The sequence below is a fragment of the Mobula birostris genome, chromosome 3, assembly GCF_030028105.1.
Source record: "Mobula birostris isolate sMobBir1 chromosome 3, sMobBir1.hap1, whole genome shotgun sequence".
Taxonomy (NCBI): Eukaryota; Metazoa; Chordata; class Chondrichthyes; order Myliobatiformes; family Myliobatidae; genus Mobula; species Mobula birostris.
Window position 1 is genome coordinate 94,409,778 of NC_092372.1, and position 21,513 is coordinate 94,431,290.

The 21,513-nt window shown below is 40.1% G+C and overlaps 1 protein-coding gene across 2 annotated transcripts in view; it reads left to right on the forward strand.

Moving 5' to 3' along the window:
- ccni (cyclin I) overlaps nt 1-21,063 on the forward strand; it is a 48,573-nt gene extending 27,510 nt beyond the window's left edge. The window contains exons 3-7 of one of the 2 annotated variants that reach the window (XM_072253060.1): nt 5,745-5,879; nt 10,962-11,036; nt 12,765-12,905; nt 18,577-18,804; nt 19,430-21,063. In XM_072253060.1, the coding sequence (XP_072109161.1) occupies nt 5,745-5,879; nt 10,962-11,036; nt 12,765-12,905; nt 18,577-18,804; nt 19,430-19,879 (1,029 nt within the window). In that variant the 3' untranslated portion in view covers nt 19,880-21,063. The remainder of the gene's footprint in view (nt 1-5,744; nt 5,880-10,961; nt 11,037-12,764; nt 12,906-18,576; nt 18,805-19,429) is intronic. The other variant, XM_072253061.1, reaches the window with a different exon arrangement.
- Nucleotides 21,064-21,513: the final 450 nt, after the last annotated feature.

Genomic DNA, 21,513 nt, shown 5'->3' on the forward strand with positions numbered 1-21,513 from the left:
TTACCCTGCAGTTCTTGAACCCACTCCCCTAACTAATGAAGGCAGCACACCATAAGCCTTCTTAACCACCCTATCAAGCTTCGCTGCAACTTAAAGAGACCTATCAATGTTGACCTCAAGATCCCTTTGTTCTTCTACTTAAGAATCCTGCCATTAACCTCAAATTCAATCTTCATAAGTGAATCACTAAACACTTTTCGGGATTGAACTCACATCTGCCACTTTTTAGCCCAGCTCTGCATCCTATCAATGTCTTGTTGTAACCCATGACAAACAACCACACTATCCACAATGCCACCAAACTTCATGTCGTCTGCAAACTTAATTACCCATCCTGCCACTTCCTCATCCAAATTATTTATAAAAATCACAAAGAGCAGGGTTCCCAGAACAGCTCCATTGTGCGCAGTTCTGGTCATCTGCCTACAGGAAAGATATCAATAAGATTGAAAGAGTGCAGAGAAACAAGGATGTTACCAAGAATTGAGGACCTGAGTTATAGGTTAAGGTTGAATAGATGAGGACTTTACTCCCTGGAGTGTGGGAGAATGAGGAGTGATTTGATAGAAATACACAAATTATGAAGGGTATAGATAAGGTAAATGCAAGCGGGCTTTTTCCCACTGAGATTGGGTGGGACTAGGACTGGAGGACATAGATTAAGGGTGAAAGGCAAAATATTTAAGGGGATCTTCTTAACTCAGAGGATGGTGAGAGTGGAACAAGCTGCTACTGTATGTGGTGGATGAGGGTTTGTATGCATTGAAAGAAGTTTGGATAGATACTTGGGAGGGTTATGGATGGCTGTGGTCCAGTTGCAGGTTGATGGGACTAGGCAATTTGGCATGGACTAGATAGACCAAAGGACCTGTTTGTGTGCTATAGTGTTCTGTGACTTTAAATGCTGATTCCAGCTTCCTTGATTGTTTTGTTTCATTCTATTTCCTGCTTGAGTTAATTCTCTTGTCAATTTCTTTGAATCTTTTATGACAATGCTGCTTTTTCTCTTAGAACTTTCAATGATTCTACTTTTTCTCAAGCACTCCACTATAGTTGACCTTGGCCATTCCATTCTTCCAGTTTTTCACACTTCTACAACCAGGATACATATCTCCTCATCTTTCCTTTCCAGCCCACTGTGCTTAATAAATTGATCCCTGCAGTTTCTGACACCTTCAGTTCCACCACAAGAAGCAGCTTTCTCTTTCAACATTCTGAAAAGATCATTCTCTCCAGTATGTTCTGATGCATCTTTAGGTAGATTGGGATAATTTAATTAGGTTGGTGCTGATTTTGAATCCCAAGAGAAAGACTTTGTAGAATGCCTATGAGGTGACTTTATTTTTAGAGTAGCTTGTAATTCGGAATCAGCTATAATGGATTGGGTGTTGTGTAGTGAACTGGATTTGATTAGGGAGCTGAAGGTAAAGGAAGCCTTAGGAGACAGTGATCATAATGATAGAATTCACCCTGCAATTTGAGAGGGAGAAGCTAAAGACAAAAGTATCAGTATTACAGTGGAGTAAAAGGAATTACAGAGGCATTAGAATGGAACTGGCCAAAGTTGATTGTAAGGGGACACCAGCAGGGATGATGGCAGAACAGCAATGGCTGAAGTTCCTAGGAGCAATTTGGAAGGTGCTGGATAGGTACATCCCAAAGAAGAAGTAGTATTCTAAATGAAGGATGACACAACCGTAGCTGATGAGAGAAGTCAAAGCCAACATAAAAGCAAAAGAGAGGGGATATAATAGAGCAAAAAATAGTGGGAAATTAGAGGATTGGGAAGCTTTTAAAAACCAACACAAGCCAACTAAAAAAGCCATGAGTGAAAAGATGAAATAAGAAAGTAAGGTAGCTAATAATATCAAAGAGGATACCAAAATATTTTCAGAAAAATAAAAAGTAAAAGAGTGGTGAGAATAGATATTGGATCACTGCAAAATGACACTAGAGAGGTAATAATGGGGGGGAGGGGAGACAAGGAAATGACAAATGAATTGATTAAGTACATTGTAGGTGTCCTCACTGTGGAAGACTAGCAGTATGCTGAAAGTTCAAGTGTGTCAGGGGGCAGAAGTGAGTGTAGTTGCTATTACTAGGGGCAAGGTGCTTGGGAAGCTGAAAGTTCTGATAGATAAGTCACCTGGACCAGATGGACTACACCCCAGGGTTCTGAATAGGAAGCTGAAGAGATTGTGGAGGCATTAGTAATGATCTTTCAATAATCACTACATCATGGAATGGTTCTGGAGGTCTGGAAAATTGCAGATGTCACCCCACTCTTCAAGAAGGGAGGGAGGCAGAAGAATGGAAATTATAGGATAGTTGTCTGACATCAGTGGTTGGGAAGATGTTGGGCGTCAATTATTAAGGATGAGATTTCGTGGTACTTGGAGGCACACAATAAAATTGGCCTATTTTGGTCAGCATAGTTTCCTTAAGGGAAAATCTTGCCTGACAAATCTTTTGGAATTCTTTGAGGAAATAATAAGCAGGATTGACAAAGGAAAGTCGGATGTTGTGTAATTGGATTTTCAAAAGGCCTTTGACAAGGAGCCACATACAAAGCTGCATAGCAAAATAAGAGCCCATGGTATTACAGGAAAGATACTAGCATGGATAGAGCACTGGCTGATTGGCAGGAGGCAAAGATTGGTAATAAAGGGAGCCTTTTCTGATTGGCTGTTGCTGATTAGGTGTGTTCTGTTCTGCAGGGGTTGGTGGTGGGACTGCTGCATTTCATGTTGCATGTCAGTGATGTGGATGCTGGAACTGATGGCTTTGTGGCCAAGTTTGGGGACGATATGAAGATAGGTGAAGGCACAGGTAGTGCTGAGGAAGCTTGGAGGCTGCAGAAGGACTTGGACAGATCAGGAGAATTGACAAAGTGGCAGATGGAATACAGTGTGGGGAAGTGTATAGTCATGCACTTTGGTAGAAGGAATAAAGGCATAGGCTATTTTCTAAATGGGGAGAAAATTCAAAAATCTGAGATGCTGGGAGTTATGTTAATTCAGGTTAATTTGTAGCTTGAGTTGGTGAGGAAGGCAAATGCAATGTTAGTTTTCTTTTTGAGAGGACTAGAATATAAAAGCAAGGATCTAATGCTGAGGTTTTGTAGATAGGATGTTTCCTATGGGGTGGGGGGGGAGAGTCTAGGACTAGAAGGTACAGCCTCACAATAGAGGGATGTCCTTTTAGAATGGAGATGAGGAAATTCTTTAGCCAGAATTTGGTGAATCTGTGGAACTTGTTGCCACAAGTGGCTGTGGAAAGCTGGTTATTAAGTGTGTTTAAGGTGGAGGTTCATAGATTCTTGATTGGTCAGGACATGAAAAGTTATGGGGAGAAGGGAGGAGATTGGGGTTCAGAGGGAAATGGATCAGCCATGTTGAAATGGTGGAGCAGACTTGATAGGCTAAGTGGCCTAATTTTGCTCCAGTGTTTTATGATCTTGCCTTACAATTTCCACCAATACCTACTTATTCCAGTTCTTGGAGCTCCTCCCTGCCCAGTCACAGGAGATGCTAAGTTTATTTATTTGTCTCCCTTCTTTCCACAGCCTTATTTCCTTAAACGTAAGGCAACAATTTATTGCGGTCTTAGTTTGTGATGCTGCATTTGCATTAACAATGTAATTTCCTGTGTCTTGCTTGGACATTTGGTGACCAATTTATGAAACACTTCTGCTGACAAAAGTGATCCCAAGTCTCCCTGTGGATTTTAATTCATCCACTCTGATCTACTTGCAATTTTAATGAATCTCAATGTTGGCTTCACCATTAGAGGAGCAATGTTTCATCTTCTAAAATAACATATTAGACTTTCAGCATTCCAGATAATTAGCATTTATGGCTGTTTTTATTTACCAAAATTCCTTCCACATTTTCTTTGTTATTTCATGTGATTCTGCACTAAAACCTTCTTTAGCCTTTTATCATCTTACACTACCATCAATTAATCATTTTGTCTTCCTTCCACCTTCTCATGGGATCTTTTTTTCTCTCCTCCCCGCTTGTAATCTTGAAAATTGTCAATGTGGATGCTGTTAAAAATGTATTTTTTTTTGTTGATTCACGTATTAAAAGAGAAGGTATACAGATGAATATATCTCATTTTGTTGGGGATATTGGGTAAGACAGAGAAGCACATACCAATCCTCACAGAGGGATCAGAAGTGGAGAAAGTGAGCAGTTTCAAGTTCCTGGGTGTTAAGATCTCTGAGGATCTAACCTGGTCCCAACATATTGATGTAGTTATAAAGAAGGCAAGAAAGTGACTATACTTCATTAGGAGTTTGAAGGGATTTGGTATGTCAACAAATACACTCAAAAACTTCTATAGTTATACCATGGAGAGCATTCAGACAGGCTGCATCACTGTATGGTGGTGGGGAGGGGCTACTACACAAGACCGAAAGAAGCTGTAGAAGGTTGTAAATTTAGTCGGCTCCATCTAGGGTACTAACCTACAAAGTACCCAGGACATCTTCAGGATCGGTGTCTCAGAAAGGCAGCGTCCATTATTAAAGACCTCCGGCACCAGGGCATGCCCTTTTCTCACTGTTACCATCAGGTAGAAGATACAGAAGCCTGAAGGCACACACTCTGTGATTCAGGAACAGCTTCTTCCCCTCTGCCATCCGATTCCTAAATGGACATTGAAGCTTTGGACACTACCTCACTTTTTAATATTCAGTATTTCTGGTTTTTGCGCATTTTTTAACATCTATTTAATACATGTAATTAATTTACTTGTTTATTATTGTTTTATTTATTACTATTTTCTCTCTCTGCTAGATTATGTATTGCATTGAACTGCTGCTGCTACGTGAACACATTTCACGTCATGCTGGTGATAATAAACCTGATTCTGATTCTGAATTTGAAAGTTGATGTTAGTGTTTTATCTTGTGCATTCCAGGGGACTTTTCTGTTATTTTGTTTAACCTTATGGGAAATTAGACATTATGGACTGAATGAGAACCCCTTGGTTAAACTTCTGTGATTCAAGACAAATATATAGTTTTTGAGGGATTTTTCAAATTCCATAATGTGCTATTCTGTAAAAATTGTATCTCAAAATAACTGCACGTCATAGTTACCATATTTGTCCTTCCTTTTTGTTTTAATTCTGATGAAACTTACTCAGGTGTTTGTGTTGGTAAAAAGATATTTGGAGAAAATGATTGTTCTATGGGAGATGCCATTCTTAACTAAATACTGAATACTTGTAATTTAGACTGTTCATTTTCAGCTCTGTTTTAAGTTTCAAATGAATAAGACCTAAGATATTAAAAATGGAAAACATTAAACATTCATTGCCTCAAATCCACTTGCCTGCTCCCCATATTCTCTGATTCCCGCCGTATCCAAAATTCTATCAGTCTTAATCTTCGCTATATTTTGAGCATCCACAGTCCGGTTTTAAATCCTTAAACTTAACCTACTCGCAGAGCTAGAAAATTCTTTGACAGTGCAATTGACAGGGATTATACTGACGCTGAATTTTACTCTTATCTAACATAATTTTTAGTTAAGTGCAGAACTCCTGTTCAGATTCTGGCAAAGTGTGTTCACTATTCCTAGTCTACGGTAGGATGTGTCGAGATCCAATGTTGTTTTATTCTCTTGTTTTATGTAAAATATGCTTTTAACTTCTAAGGAATTTAGTGAAAGCAAGATTATTGTGTAAGATTGCATCTATATGAATCTGAGAACCAGTTTCTTCTCCCATTGCAGGACACGGATGTCTCTCCAGCACAGCGGGATGAGGTGATTCAATGGCTGGCTGAACTGAACAGCACGTTTTATTTTTATCCAGAAACCCTTTCTCTTGCCATCACTATCTTGGACAGGTTTTTGGCTCTGATAAAGGTAAGGAACTTGTGTTAAATCTCAAGGGTTTTCATTTAATTTGTGTTAACAGATGCATTTAAAACAGTGCAAATTAAAGCATTAAGTGCACATCTCTGAATAACCTAATGCTTGTCTTGTGCTGAGTTATTCTGGGACAGTGCAGACACTTCTTTCCAACCAGGATTGGTACTTTCTGGCTTGCATAGATTTGGTTATTAATTGCTGAATGTGAAACCTGGCTCCTGTGAGCCAGGTTTTTAATCAATATGTGGATAGCCCAACGAGAGGAGGGGCCATACTGGATCTGGTGTTGGGTAATGAGCCTGACCAGGTGATTGACCTTTCAGTGGGTGAACAGTTAGGGAACAGTGACCACAACTCCTTATCATATCATTCAGGATAGCTACAGGTAAAGGATAGGTGAAGGTCATTGTGGGAGAGTTTTAAGTTGGAGTAGGGCCAATTATGAGGGCATTAGGCACGAACTAAGAAGTGTTAGTTGGGAACATCTTTTCTCTGGCAACTGCACATCAGACATGGAGGGTGTTTAAAGATCAATTGCACAGAGTACAGGCAAGGTATGTTCCTGTTAGAAGGAAGGATGGCGATGGAAAAGATAAGAGAACCTTGAATGTCCAGAGAGGTGATGAGTTTAGCCAAGAAGAGAAAGGAACAGTATGTAATGCATTGGAAGTCAGGATCAAATTAAGCACGAGTATAGAAAAAAGAACTAAAGAAAGGAATTAGGAAAGCCACAAGGGGTCATGATAAATCCTTGGCAAGTGGGATTAAGGTGTAATGCACGCTCTTGGGAACAAGGGCAGTGAACTAGGGCAGAGTATGATAAAAATGTCCGATACTAAAACATGACTTTCAGATGAACGGGAGTGGCAGCTCAACGTCCTTGGGAAAAGGGTTGTGAAATAGATAAAATAGGAGGAGCCACAGGATTTTTGGTTAAGGATTAATTACAGGTTTGAGTTAAAATATACTTGAAAGCTCAACAAACCGAATGAAGGAACTAAAAGCAGGGACGGTACCCTAGTATCCTACTTTCAGATGAAGCAAATAAATTGCCATATCTCTTAGATATGAAATGATAGTTGGGGATTTAAACCATCTTGAGAGCTGGGATTGCACCAAAGTAAAGAGTATAGAAAAAGCAAAATGCATTCAGCTTTATTGTCTAAAACAAAATCAACAAAAATAGGTGGCACTAAAATTGGGATACACTGTACCCGAGGCTGCTGCTTCTTGGCTCCAGTAAACTAGGCTTAATCCTATATGTGTGGAGTTTGCATGTTCTCTTTGACCACGTGCATTTCCTATAGGTGTTTCATTTTCCTCCCACATGCCAAAGGTAGGTTAATTGGCTCATCTAAGTTTCCCCTGGGGTCTATATGGGTGGTAGAATCTTGAGGAAATGAGTACAGCATAAAATGGGATTAGTGTAAATGGGTGCTTGATGGTTGCCAAGGATTTAGTGAGTCGAAGGGTTCCATTTCCTTGGTGTGTAACTCTTAAATCTTTCATTCATATGGTTTTGGGGAATTACCAGGACAAGTGGAAAAGGTAGCATTGGGATGGTGTATTTGGGTGGTGCAGTTTGGTGAAAGAACAATAATAGATTGTAGTAACAGTTCTAAATTGTGACAAGTCGGATCTTTACCAAGACATAGTAGATGGAAACAGCAACGTCAAAATAAATCAGTGACAGACAGAGTGAGGCATTGAGGGGGAGGTTCTGAATGGTACACTACCCATTACAGGAAATAGCAGACCTGAGGTAAATGTAGGTGGGATAAAGGGGAGACTTGTGACAAATGCCAAGAGTGGAACAGATCAGAAAGTTTGGAAGGATATAGAAGATGCACAGAAGTGAAGTTACAAAAGGAACGAGGACGATAAAGAATAGGTATGAAAAGTTATTGGCAGCTAAAATCAAGGAAAAGTGAAGATGTTCCCTAAATGCATGACGGTGTTAAGGATCATAAAGGATTGAGACCAAAATAGTAGTCTGAATCTGGAGGCTGAAAACAGACCAGGAGGAAGTTGCATGAACAGGGAACAAGTATCTGACTAAACTTTGTTAAATGAAAAGTGTTTTGACAATGTGAGAATTTTAGCAATGTGACAAAATTTTATGTTGCTGATTGATTAATAAAAACCCTTGCGATCTAAGGAAAAGTGGTAAGTTAAATATTGCAGGATGCAAGTGTAATATTTAGCTGTAATTTCAGTGACTGGATTGCAGTGAACAGTGGCATTCCACAGATTTTATTTAGGACTAAACCCCTTGTATATTTAAAGGGTTTGGTATTGATACCGGTATGGTGGTTGATGGAAAGGAGGTAAATTCTGGATTCTAGTTAGGTGGGCACAAAAGGTGGCAAATGGAGCAGCATTCCAGCAGTGTGGAGTCGTGTGCTCGCAAGGGACAAGGGACATGATAAATTAGAGTATGTTGCTGAATAACTTTCTAGATGAATTTGTGATTGCAGTGAACGATAAGGAAGGTGGTTTAGAATGCTTATAGCATAGTTACTATTTGCCATTATTGGCTGAGACAATATAGAAGAGTCAGAAGGTTCAGTATATAGCGGTACAAATATCTGCTAGGATGGAAGGTCAAAAATGAAACCGTGAAAGAGTCAGGCACTATTTACTAGATCACCAAATGAGAGGCTAACAAAAAGAAAAGAAGTCAAATGTTAGGAACATAATCGATAACATTTTTCTGGTTTTCTGGTTGCTCCTTTATTTGTTGCTAGTTTAGGTGATTTTTAATCTGGGTGGCCTATAGGCAATGAACACTGAAGTGAACTGAAATGTACCTTTTGATTTTCTTTATTTTGTGTTCTGTGTTCTTTTTTTTTGTTGCCATTTGCGCAATGTGTTTCTTTTGCACATGGAGGTTTGATTTTTTTTTAACTGGGTTCCATGGTTCTTTCGTTTGTGGCTGTCTGTGGGAAGACGGATTTCGGGGTTGGATACTGCATGCATACTCTGATAATAAGTGTACTGGATCTGACTCTGATCCAATTTTTCTTCTACTCCCTTTAGTTATTTAAGCAGAGTACAGTTTCACGTAACTCCAGAAGGAGGGGTTTCGAGTTTAGTATTGGGAAAAAAGAATCTGTTTTCTGCTTAGATAACTGTAAATGGGGTAGAAGAAAATGTGGATCAGAGTCAGATTTATATCACTGACATACAGTATGACATGAAATTTGTTTATTTGCAGCAGCAGTAGAGTGCAAATACAAAAATCTCTATATTACAAATATCGGCACGTGGCCAAGTGGTTGAGGCATTCATCTAGCGATCTGAAGGTCGTGAGTTCGAGCCTCAGCCGAGGCAGCAGGTTGTGTCCTTGAGCAAGGCACTTAACCACACATTGCTCTGCGACAACACTGGTGCCAAGCTGTATTGGCCCTTGCCCTTCCCTTGGACAACATCGGTCTCGTGGAGAGGGGAGACTTGCAGCATGGGCAACTGCCAGTCTTCCATACAACCTTGTCCAGGCCTGCGCCCTGGAGAGTGAAGACTTTCCAGGCGCAGATCCGTGGTCTCGCAAGACTAACAGATGCCTTTTATATTACAAATACTGTGCAAAAAAGAAATAACAAGGTAGTGTGCATGGATGATTCAGAAATCTGATGGTGGAGGGAAAGAAGTTGTCCCTAAATTGTTGACTGTGAGCCTTTGGGCACTGTACCTCCTCCCTGATTAGGAACAAGAAGAGGGCATGTTCGAGATGGTGAGGGACCTCAGTAATGGATACTGCTGCTTTGAGGCACAGCCTCTTAAAGATGCCTTCCATCTCAGTGAACTTAGAACAAAAGATTTAGTGCAGTTATTAAAACTACTGATATAAATTATTAAGGATGTTTTTTTGGGTGGGGGGGAAGGAGAGAAATACAAAGCACCCCTAGGGTTTGTTTTTAGAAGGAACAATTGGGGAAAAAATTGGTTATGTAAAATGTATTAAGTTTTAGTTGGACTACTGTTGCGATTCTGGACTTTTTAAATTGTGAAAACAGCTTGTCTGTGAACAAATGTTCATGTATGTTTCCTTGAATCACTTTAACAAAATCTGGTCTCCTATTATTCTGCACTTCATTCTCCCAGTTTTCTATCAATTCTATTTGGTGGCTGATGTGCTACAACTCTCATTAAGAAAATGCACGGGGATCTTCCACTTTCCAATTTAGTGGAAGCAAGTGAACTCCAAGATACTTTCTGAGAAGAGAAGGATGCTGTTATAAATGAAAAGTTAATGTGAAAATATGGGCCTGAAGAGCAGCAAATTTTTAAAAATTAAACAAGGCTTTGATAGAGTAGATGTTGAAATGCTTCCATTTATGATGGAAACTAAGCTGTTAGGAAATTCAAAAGAAACTATCTCGTGCAAATAATAAGAATTTGTATGTAGCTGGGCAAATGGAATAATGCACTTAAGGGAAGCATCATGTGAGGGAGAATGGATGATACCTATATAGGTGAGATAGATACAGAGAGCAAGCTCCAATGAAACATAATGCCTGCACAGACGTTAGATCAGGTGGTTTGCTGCTTTGCTGCACGTTCTTTAAAACCATTAACTTGCTAATTTTGGTACTTTTAGTTATAAGGGCAGCTGCATTAACAAACTTGCATACACTAGTGTCACAAGTAAAGTGTCATTACTAGTTCTCTAATATATTGTGGAACCATTCCATTGTATTCCTAGCTGCCACTTATTACTTGACATGCTGGAGATATTTCCCTTGAAGTGTACTTCAGTAAGCAGAAGAGTACATATTCAGAATCATGACATGGCCACATAACTGCAGTAGTTTCATTTTTTTTTTAAGTCATGCCATTACAGAAACAGGCCCTTGGGGCTGCTAAATCTGCACTCTCAGTCACCTATTTACACAAATTCTACATGTTTCTTGTAATGTTTCTATTCTTCCCTATTCATAGACAGGAAAAACAATTTTCAACTTTAATCAGTATAAAAAAAGGTACACTATGATAGATTACTTGGAATTAAACTACTTAAATATGTTGCTCAATTTAGTACTTTGATTAATTAACAATACACTGCCTTATTTTTAGGCCCGTCCAAAATATCTGCGTTGCATAGCCATCAGTTGTTTTTTCCTGGCAGCTAAAACTAACGAAGAAGATGAGGTAGGTAACTTACCTTTTATATGTCGAAAAACAATTTTGTTCCTTTGAGAACTTTGAAGAGTGGCTTTCAAGGCTGATGATGCTCTAAACAGTATCAATTTCGATTCGTTGTTATGAGATTTATCAGCTGTGTGAGTGGTACTGTGGGCTTCAGCTGTTGTTGCTGCCTCATAGTTTTAGCAACCTGGGTTTGACCTTCACTTTCAGTGCTGTTAGTACAGGTTTCCCCCGCTATCCGAAAGTAGAGCATTCCTATGAAACGGTTTGTAAGCTGGAATGTCGTAAAGTGAATAAGCAATTACCATTTATTAATATGGGAAAATTTTTGAGCGTTCCCAGACCCAAAAAAATAACCTACAAAATCATGCCAAATAACACACAAAACCTGAAATAACAGTAACATATAGTAAAAGCAGGAATGATATGATAAATACACAACCCGTGGAAATACTTTTCTGCAGCACTGTCTAGCGCAGCGAAAATCTAGTGGAAGCAGTCTCGGCAGAAACACTCTCTCCAGTAACCTTTAAGCTACGAAGCTGCCAAATCATAACAAATAACACATAAAAATACATAGCCTATATAAAGTAGAAATAATGTATGTACAGTGTAGTTTCACTTACCGGAATCGGGAAGACTCCAATAAATTGCAGTTTCGTCACAGTTAAACACTTGCTTATACAAATAACCACCTGACGTAATCGGCCATCGCTTCTGATCTGGGCCGACATCTGGGCAACATCTGGGCAGCACCTTATTAATTAGCTTGTTTATTTCAGCTTTTCTCTTAAAGATGTGCTGGGTGCATTCCGACTACCACTGCATCACTGCATTCTTCGCGGCAACGTATCGGTCCGCGGCCCGGAGGTTAGGGACCACTGCTTAAACTATGAAGCTGCCCTCACCTCAGAAACCGATCAATCCACCCATGACTACCTTTAAATTCCACTTTCGCAACACTTTCATTACCATTGTCCAGTGCTTTCTGTTTCAGCTTATTAAAAAGACTAATTTCTCCTTAAGTGTAAGAAAACTTAACGGAACACCACGCTTTGTACACCCATCAATCCACTCAAGCAATAGACTTTCCATTTTACCCGTTATTGGATGCCGACTAAGAGAGACCACTTTGCTATGAGCAGAACCAACAGTAACATCGGCAGCTTTCAAAATTCTTTCTCTCTACGTATAAACAGTGCAAATGGTGGATGCAGGCAAGTTCAACGTGCAGACAATGTCCTTACTTCGTTCACCTCAATCAAAACGCTTAATTATAGTTTTACGCTAAGTGTAACACCCTTACGAGCTCTTTTAGGCTTTTCTGATACCTTAGAACTCATCTTGCTAATGGTTGCACAAACTAAATCGAGATAAAGCACGTGCTTAAGCACTGCCGGCTAGAATGCATTTCTGGGGGAGGAACTTGGCTGTTCGGGCACGCGCTGCCTTTTTTCGTCAGTGAAAACACCTTCTGTTAGCGAAAACAGGTAACTAATGTAGGTCTGTAGGTGTTGTAAAGCGAACGTTTGGAACACGGGCTACCTATAAAAAGATTTTTACATTTTCCCCAATGGATTTATGGGTCATTGCGTGTTTTATGGTTTCCTCCAACCTTCCAAAGGTCATCAGAAATCAGGGCACAGAATAGGTAAGAGAATCAAAATGGAGATGGGAGAGAGAGATATATATATATGTATAAAACAACAGTTGTGTATTTCTCCTCTACAGATAATTCCATCTTTGAAGGATATAGTAAAGAATAGCAGCTGTGGTTGTTCGTCTGCAGATATTCTGCGAATGGAAAGGATTATACTGGATAAACTGAACTGGGATCTACATACAGTGACACCTTTGGATTTCCTTCACATTGTAAATGCGTTTTCTTTGAATTTTCTTGTGCTTTTAGCAAGTAGCATTAGAATATATTGCCTCATAGCTAAAGCTTGCTGAATTTTCTTACAATACATTGTGATTGATTAGCTCTAAATCTTATTTATAAAGAATACCATTCCCTAATACTCTTATAATGTGGGCACCACTGGGCAGTTAACATTTATTTGGGCCTCTAATTGCACTGAGGAAAGTAGTGGTAAATCCTGCCTTGCACTGCTGCAGCTGGGATGAATATGATGCCAAGGTTAGGATATGGCGGCAGTAAAGGAGCAATCAATCATCTGCAAACATCTCCATTTCTGGCTTGTTTTGTGGGAAGACCGTTAATAGAGCTGTTGTAGATGGTATTGTCCTGAGAAGTTGTGAGCATGAGATGGTTGGGGGCCTCAGCCATAATTGTGTACAAAATGTCACTTCATGTGGTCAAGAACTTTCCTCCATGATATGCCTTCTGTTTACAGGCCTCTTGACCAGATGCTATATTAATGTTAGTCATTTAGTGGTGACTTCATTCCCACAACTCCGATCTTTTGCTTGCATTTGGATCAAGACTGTAATGTGGTCTGGATCCTAGTTGTACTGCTCATCCTAAGCTGTTGTATGTAGGCAAGTTGTGAATAGGTGCCAGTCATAATCCTGGTGTCAGCCCTGTCACTTTGGTGATTGATAGCATGCCAATATTTTGAATCTGTTTCCACTGCATAAGGCGCTAATGTTGTAGAAATAGAGTGGAATCAGTTGACCAGTGATTGAGGTAGTCATAGTCATACTTTGTTGATCCCTGGGGAAATTGGTTTTCGTTACAGTTGCACCATAAATAATAAATAGTAATAAAACCATAACTAGTTAAATAGTAATATGTAAATTATGCCAGTAAATTATGAAATAAGTCCAGGACCAGCCTATCGGCACAGGGTGTCTGACCTTCCAAGGGAGGAGTTGTAAAGTTTGATGGCCACAGGCAGGAATGACTTCCTATGACGCTCTGTGCTGCATCTTGGAGGAATGAGTCTCTGGCTGAATGTACTCCTGTGTCCACCCAGTACATTATGTAATGGATGGGAGACATTGTCCAAGATGGCATGCAACTTAGACAGCATCCTCTTTTCAGACACCACCGTGAGAGAGTCCAGTTCCATCCCCACAACATCACTAGCCTTACAAATGAGTTTGTTGATTCTGTTGGTGTCTGCTACCCTCAGCCTGCTGCCCCAGCACACAACAGCAAACATGATAGCACTGGCCACCACAGCCTAGTAGAACATCCTCAGCATCGTCCGGCAGATGTTAAAGGACCTCAGTCTCCTCAGGAAATAGAGACGGCTCTGACTCTTCTTGTAGACAGCCTCAGTGTTCTTTGACCAGTCCAGTTTATTGTCAATACGTATCCCCAGGTATTTGTAATCCTCCACCATGTCCACACTGATATGATAGTAATTACTATGATGCGAGTAAGCCCTCATAAAACGGGAAATCCTCTTGCTCCTTATTTGGAGATTTTGAGAGAGATAGTTATGAATGGCAATCCTTTGGAACATTTAGATTTTGGAATAGTTTCAGTAGGTTAGAAAGAAGTAAATGTAATATCACTATTTAAGAAAAGAATGAGATTGTGATTTTTATGAAGGGAAAATTATATCTGATAAACCTATCAGTGTTTTGAGGAAATGCCTAACAGGAAAGATGAGGGTAAAAATAAAATCAAATACTGCAGATGTTGGAGATCCAAAATAAAAACACAATTCTGGAAGTACTGAGCAGGGTAGTCCACATCTATGTTAATGCTTCAGGCTTTTCTCAGTGCAGTTGCAGTTGAATTGAAGGAGGCCTCATGCGGGTCTGGGAGAGAGAGATTTTAAAAAGGAGCTCTAGCAGGGTTTCAGCAGGGCAATTGTGATTCATTAGCAAGGGCAAATAAAAAAAGGCAGGGACAAAGCAGAAAGGCCATCTTTTGGAATGGCTATTGTATGTGTGGATCGGGGTTAGAGTGGGGAGGCTTTAGCAGGCTGGGGCAAGGTATGTATCTGGTGAGTTTCTGGTTAGTGCATAGTTAGAGTTGTGAGGATGGGCCCAGGGGCTATGTTGTGAGATGTTGGAATTCTGGGAGCTTCCAGCCTCCCGGGTACCAGGTGCCCTGAGCTGCAGCTCCTCAGAGAACGTGTTGAGGAGCTGGAGCTGTGGCTGATACAGGAAACTGAGGGGGTGATAGATAAGAACTACAGGGAGGTAGTCACCTCTAAGTTGCAAGAGGGTGACTGTCAGGAGAGGGAAAGGAAATGGGCAGCCAGTGCAGAGTATACCTGTGGCTGTTCCCCTCAATAATAAGTATATCATTTTGGATATTGTTGAGGGGGATGACCTTCTGGGTGTGGGGGAGGGGGGGTGTGGGGAGCTGCACCGACCAGGTCTCTGACATTGAGTCTGGTTCTGTGGCTCAGAAGGGAAGGGGGGAGAAGATGACTGTGGTAATGATGGGGAATTCTTTAGTTAGAGAACTAGAAGAGATTCTGTGGATGTGATAGAGAAACCCAGATGGTGTTGCCTTCCAGGTGCCAGAGTCGGGACATCTCGGATTGGGCCCACGACATTCTAAAGGGGGAGGATAAGCAACTAGAAGTCTTGGTACATATTAACACCAATGACGTGTGTAGGAAAAGTGAGGAGGTTCTGAAGGGAACACTTAGGGAGATAGAAAGCTGAAAAGCAGGGCCTCTAGGGTGGCGATCTCTGGATTGCTGCCTGTGCCACGTGCCAGTGAGGGTAAGAATAGGATGATTTGGCAGATAAATGTGAGGCTGCAGGGGGCAGGGTTTCAGATTTCTGGATCATTGGGATCTCTTCTAAGGAAGGTACGCTGTCTACAATAGGGATGGGTTTTACATGAACCCGAGGGAGACTAATATCTTTGCAGGCAGGTTTGCTAGAGGTGTTGGGGAGAATTAAACTAATTTGGTAGTGGGTGGGAACCGGAATGATAGGGCTTTGGATAAGGCAGTTGGTTTACAAGCAGATGCAGTGGGTATGTATTAAGACTGAAAGGAAGATGATAGGGCAAAATTGCAGTTGATGGGATTAGTTGCAATGTAAAAGGGTGACAGATACAGGACTGAAGGTGTTATATTTGTATGCACACAGTATATGAAATAAGGCAGATGATGTAGCAGTTAAGAGATTGGCAGGTATGACGTACTGGGCATCACTGAGTTGTGGCTGAAAGAAAACTAAAGTTGGGAGCTTAACATCCAAGGGTGCACATTGTATCAAAAGGAAAGATTTTTGAATCATTGGGCTGTCTTCCAGGGAAGGTGGGACTTGTACAGAAGGGACAGTTTGCACCTGAACTGAAGGGAGACTAATATCCCAGTGGGAAGGTTTATTAATGCTGCACAATGGGGTTTAAACTAGAGTTGCAGTGGGATGGGAACCGGAGTGCCAGAACACTTATTGGAGAGGTTTTAGAGACAGATATTAGTAAGACTTCAGACAAAGTTAGGAATCAAAAGATTGAGCATGGTGCGACTAGTGTCCAAAGCTGCATATACTTCAAGAAGTATCATAGGAAAGGTGGATAATAGTGCTGAAGATTATGTAGCTGGTTTACAAACAGAGGTAATGTATAGTGAGGAGAGGCTGTTAATAGGGCAAAATTGCAGTCAACAGATTGAGTTGCAATGTAAAAGGCAGACAAGATTGAAAAGGGTGAATACAGGACTGAAGATGTTGTATTAGAATGCGTGCAGTATACAGAATAGGGTAGATGAACTTGTAGCACAGTTACAATTGGCAGTTATGAATCATGGCTGAAAGAACATTATAGCTGGGAGCTTAAGGTCACATTGTATCAAAAGGACAGACAGGAAGGCAGGGGGAGAGCATTGCTCTATTGTTTAAAAAAAAAATGAAATCAAATCATTAGAGAGAGGTGACATAGGGTCAGAAAGTGTTGAATCATTGTGAGCAGAGCTAAGGAACTGCAATGGTAATAAGACCCTGATGGGAGTTGTATACAGACCCCAAACAGTAGCAAGGATGTGGCCTACAAATTACAACAGGAGGTAGACAAAAGGACAATGTTACAGTAGTCATGGGGACTTCATGTGCAGGTAGATGGGTAAAATCAGGTTGGTGCTGGGTTCCAGGAGGGGGAATTTCTAGAGTACCTACGAGATTTCCTTTCAGAGCAGCTCGTGGCTGAGCCCACTGGAGGATCAGTCATTCTGGATTGGATGTTGTGCAATGAACCAGAACTGATTAAGAGAGCTTAAGGTAAAAGAACCCTAGGGACAAGTGATCATAATATGATCGAATTCAGCCTGTAGTTTGAAGCAAAGAAGCTGAACTCAAATGTATCAGTATAGCTTGGTCCGAAGAGCAGAGACACACTGCAGCATGGTGCAACTAAAGGATGAGGAACATGTCCTTAATGTATTCGCTTGAAATGAATACCCACCTAACTTCAAAGCACCAACCAAGAGGCAACCAAACGGGTTGTCCTTCCATACAAAAGAAGTATCTCGGAAATGATGGCCCGACTGCTTCAAGAACATAAAATTTTGGTTGAGCATAAGCGAACAGCAACATTGCACACCCAAAGAATGGACCAAGCTATTGGACAAGATCAATGTGGTCTACAAAATTCAATGCGGGGACTGCAGCAAATATTATGTCAGCCAAACTGGGAAAAAACTATCGACAAGGATCCATGAACATCAACTGGCTGTGAAGCAACATGACTAATTCTCCCTAGTCTCTACCCATGAGATCGAGAGAGGCACAAGTTCGACTGGGTATCAGTGAAAGCCATCGTGCAAGCAAACACGCGGTTGCTACAGAATCCTTAGAAGTATGTTTTTTTGTGAACAATTCTGTAAACAGACATGTAGACCTCAACCCTAAGTCTCCTTATTTAAGAAAGCATGTGTTGACATTGGAGAGGGTTCAGAGGAGGTTCACAAGAATGGTTCCAGGAATAAAAGGGTTATGAAAAGTCCTGAAGAAGGTTCTTGGCCCAAAATGTCGACTGTTTATTCTTTTCCATAGATGCTGCCTGACCTGCTGAATTCCTTCAGCATTTTGTGTGTGTTGATTTGAATTTCTAGCATCTGCAGACTTCTTCATGTTTGATAGTGCTGGGCCTGTACTTGCTAAAATTTAGAAGAATGAGGGGGGATATAATTGAAACGCATTGAATGTTGAAAGGCCTAGATAAAGTGGATGTGGAAAGGATGTTTCCTATGGTGGGGGAGTCTAGTACTAGAGGGCACAGCCTCAGAGTACAGGGATGTCCATTTAGTATGGAAATGAGTAATTTCTTTAGCCAGAGGGTGGTGAATCTGTGGAATTCATTGCCAGGTGCAGCTGTGGAGGCCAAGCCAGGTCATAGGATGTTTTTAAGGTGGCGATTTATGGGTTCTTGCTTAGTCTGAAAGGTTACGAGGAGAAGGCAGGCAACTGGGGTTGAGAGGTGGTGCAGACTCAGTGGGCCGAATGGCCTGATTTTGCTGCTAAGTCTTGTGATCAAAGATCCTTTGGCAGAAGTTCCAGTGTTAGGAGCTGAGGATTCTTTTAAGTTTTTTTTTACTCGAGTCTTTCATAAAACATTTTATCATTAATTGAAATAAATCTTTATTCTTTTCAAATGTTTTAGTTTCATGCAATGATGTCTAGCCGTCCCCAGTTACTCAGCAACCAGCTGAAGATGAACCCAACCCAACATATTGCACTCCTTATTAGGCAGCTACAGCAATGTGTGGCCTGTCACCAGCTTCTGCAATTCAAGGGCTCTGCACTTGCCTTGGCCATCATCAGCCTCAAGCTGGAAGCATCAATTCCTGATTGGCTAGCTCTCACTATTGACCTCATGAAAAAAGCAAAGGTATGTTCTCGTTGATTATCTGGGGATGCTCACTTTTAAAAAAAAATATATCTGTAATGTAAATCAAATGTTTTTAATGGTATTTAGGCTGGGAATCAGAATACCTTTACTCTCATTCACAGTGGGACTTGTAAATTTGTTACAGTAACTGCAGCAATATTATTTTTGATGGGTGCAGTTGAGCATTTCTTGTGGAAAAATAAGATTGAAGACCCAAGTTACTGCTAATTGCAACAGCCTCATATTTGTATTTTAGCATGACATAAGTTGTAAGTGCCACTGAGTACATTTTAAATACCCATTGAACAACTTTGGGTAATAGGATTGATTTTTCAAAAAAGTTATTTAAATGTGTGTATTCATTGCTTCAAATGCCAGATAGCAAATTTCTTAATTGTTTAAAAAGAGAACTTGAAGAGGCTGAATGTAGTGTTTACTTTTACACATATGTAACATTATTGTAATTATACTTTGCGAAGAGTAAAGATTTCGGATTGTATACATTCTGATTATTAAATCAAATTAACCCAACCACCACTGATCATCTTTAAATCAGAGTGGTCAGTCAATGCAATTTGCATGTTTATTTTACATGATCAATAACACTGCACTCCTCTGTTTTCAGATCGATAGCTTACAGTTAATTCGCTGTCGAGAACTTGTGGCTCGACACCTTTCCACATTTCCACCTTCCCTACCACCCAATGCAGTGTACATCTACAACCCCTGCAAGCAAACCATGGTTTCATGTGGTAGGGGAGTGCTTAGGCTTTATTCCTCCCCTACCACAGAGCCAGAGTTTATCAAGGACACCACCAAAAGAATTGGCAGTACAGCAGCACTGTACCGATGCCTGCCTGCGTCTTCCACCTGCAAGCAAGCCTCGGCAAAACGCAAAGTAGAAGAAATGGATGTGGATGACTTCTATGATGGGATAAAGCGTTTATATAATGAGGATAGCAGTCAAGAAGTTGTGGGGATGGATGCGGTAACCTCAGGTTGTAGCACAAATCTGCAGGTTAAAGAGGGCAGTATCTCCCCATGTCCTCCACTTCATCCTGTAACAGTCATCTAACTGGGCAAAATGATTAAGGTTTAAGGCTGAAGCTGCTGTGACATTGAAGCAGATTTGTTGAAGGGCATACCTTAGCAGGCTGAAATGAAGTGAGCCAAACACTTTCATGCTGCTAATTTTATTCTAACCATTTATTCAAGCACTCATTTAAAAAGCATAAAAAGAAAATTAAAAAAATTAAAAGACCCAAAAACTGGAACAAAAAAAGGTTGTAGCAATTTTAAAGTTTTCTCTCTAGTGTTGTCAGTATAATTGCATCCATTTCTAAATCTTAATCTGTTTTGTGCCATCTGTTTCTTCTGCAAGTCCACAATTAACTGTGAGACACTCAATTTTATAAACTAATTGTTGCTTCCTGTCTAATTTTTGACTTGTAGTTCCTTGTGCTTATAGATATGTTTGATGTGCATGTTGTCTTCTACATCCTGACCTTTGCTGAGGAGGATTTTGGAGAGGAGGGTTCATGGAGCACTTCAGGATATATGATGTTAAACAAAATTGTCAAGCAAATTTTCTTGGGTGGCCAAGCTGCTTGCAAAAGTGCTGCAAGAGTTAAAATTGTTGGGAGGTTTTTGTTATGCACAGGAAAGAAATTTTAATACTGAAAAGCCATGCAAATGTGTTTTATAATGGAAACAGCACTTTTGAGTTTTATTTCCTATGATTTGGAAAATGTATTTTTGATTTAATCAGAAGAATTTTTTTTAAAAAAAAGGATGTTGTTGATTTTATGTGAATTCTGTATTTTATAAATTACTGAAGTGGTGTACCACTTTTTAGAAGATGCCTATTTATTTGCCCTTTAATTGAGTTATGCCACAATGAACTTGCCACAAATGTGCATCAATTTTGCTTACACAGAAATCTGAGCTTTAAATGTTTTATATTGAAAAGCTGTAGACATAGTTCATATCACAGTGGATTTCATTATCAGGAATTCATATAAGATCAATAATGATTCTTTGACGGCATTTATTTAAAATTAAACTTTCTTTAGCTCCACCATGCATTAATTGATCCTGGAAAATAAGTGATTGGTATTTTTCCTACTTGTTTCTTGAATCATCTGACCTGGTGGGCACAGTGCTCCCTCCACAGTCTGAAAAAAGGTACTGCATACTTTGAAGAATTGCAGTTGTACTGCTGAGATGCTTCTGGCAGCAATAAAATTGTCCTTGACTGAATGTTTTAGCTTGTTCTTTACTAACTGGTTTCTTTCAAAGAAATGTACTAAAGTTGAACAATTATTAAATTAAGGTCTTTAAAATAGACCCAAAATTATACATTCAGCATGAATTGTCAAATTTGCTTTAGTGAAACCAAATTTTTTTTTTTGTAATTTGGGCCATAACTCTTGAAATTCAAATAGCAATTTTTACATGTCACTATTTTGTAATCTCGAAAGTTGTTTTACCACGTTACTTTCAAACATACCTCTGCTGAAGTAAGCCGGAGATACAGTAAACACAAAATACACAGTAGATGCTGGATCAAAGCAACACGCACAAAATGCTGGAGGAACTCAGCAGGTCGAGCAGCATCCGTGGAAACGAACAGTCAATGTTTCTGGCCGAGACCCTTTGTCAGGACTTGGCCCAAAACGTTGACTGTTCGTTTCCACGGATGCTGCCTGA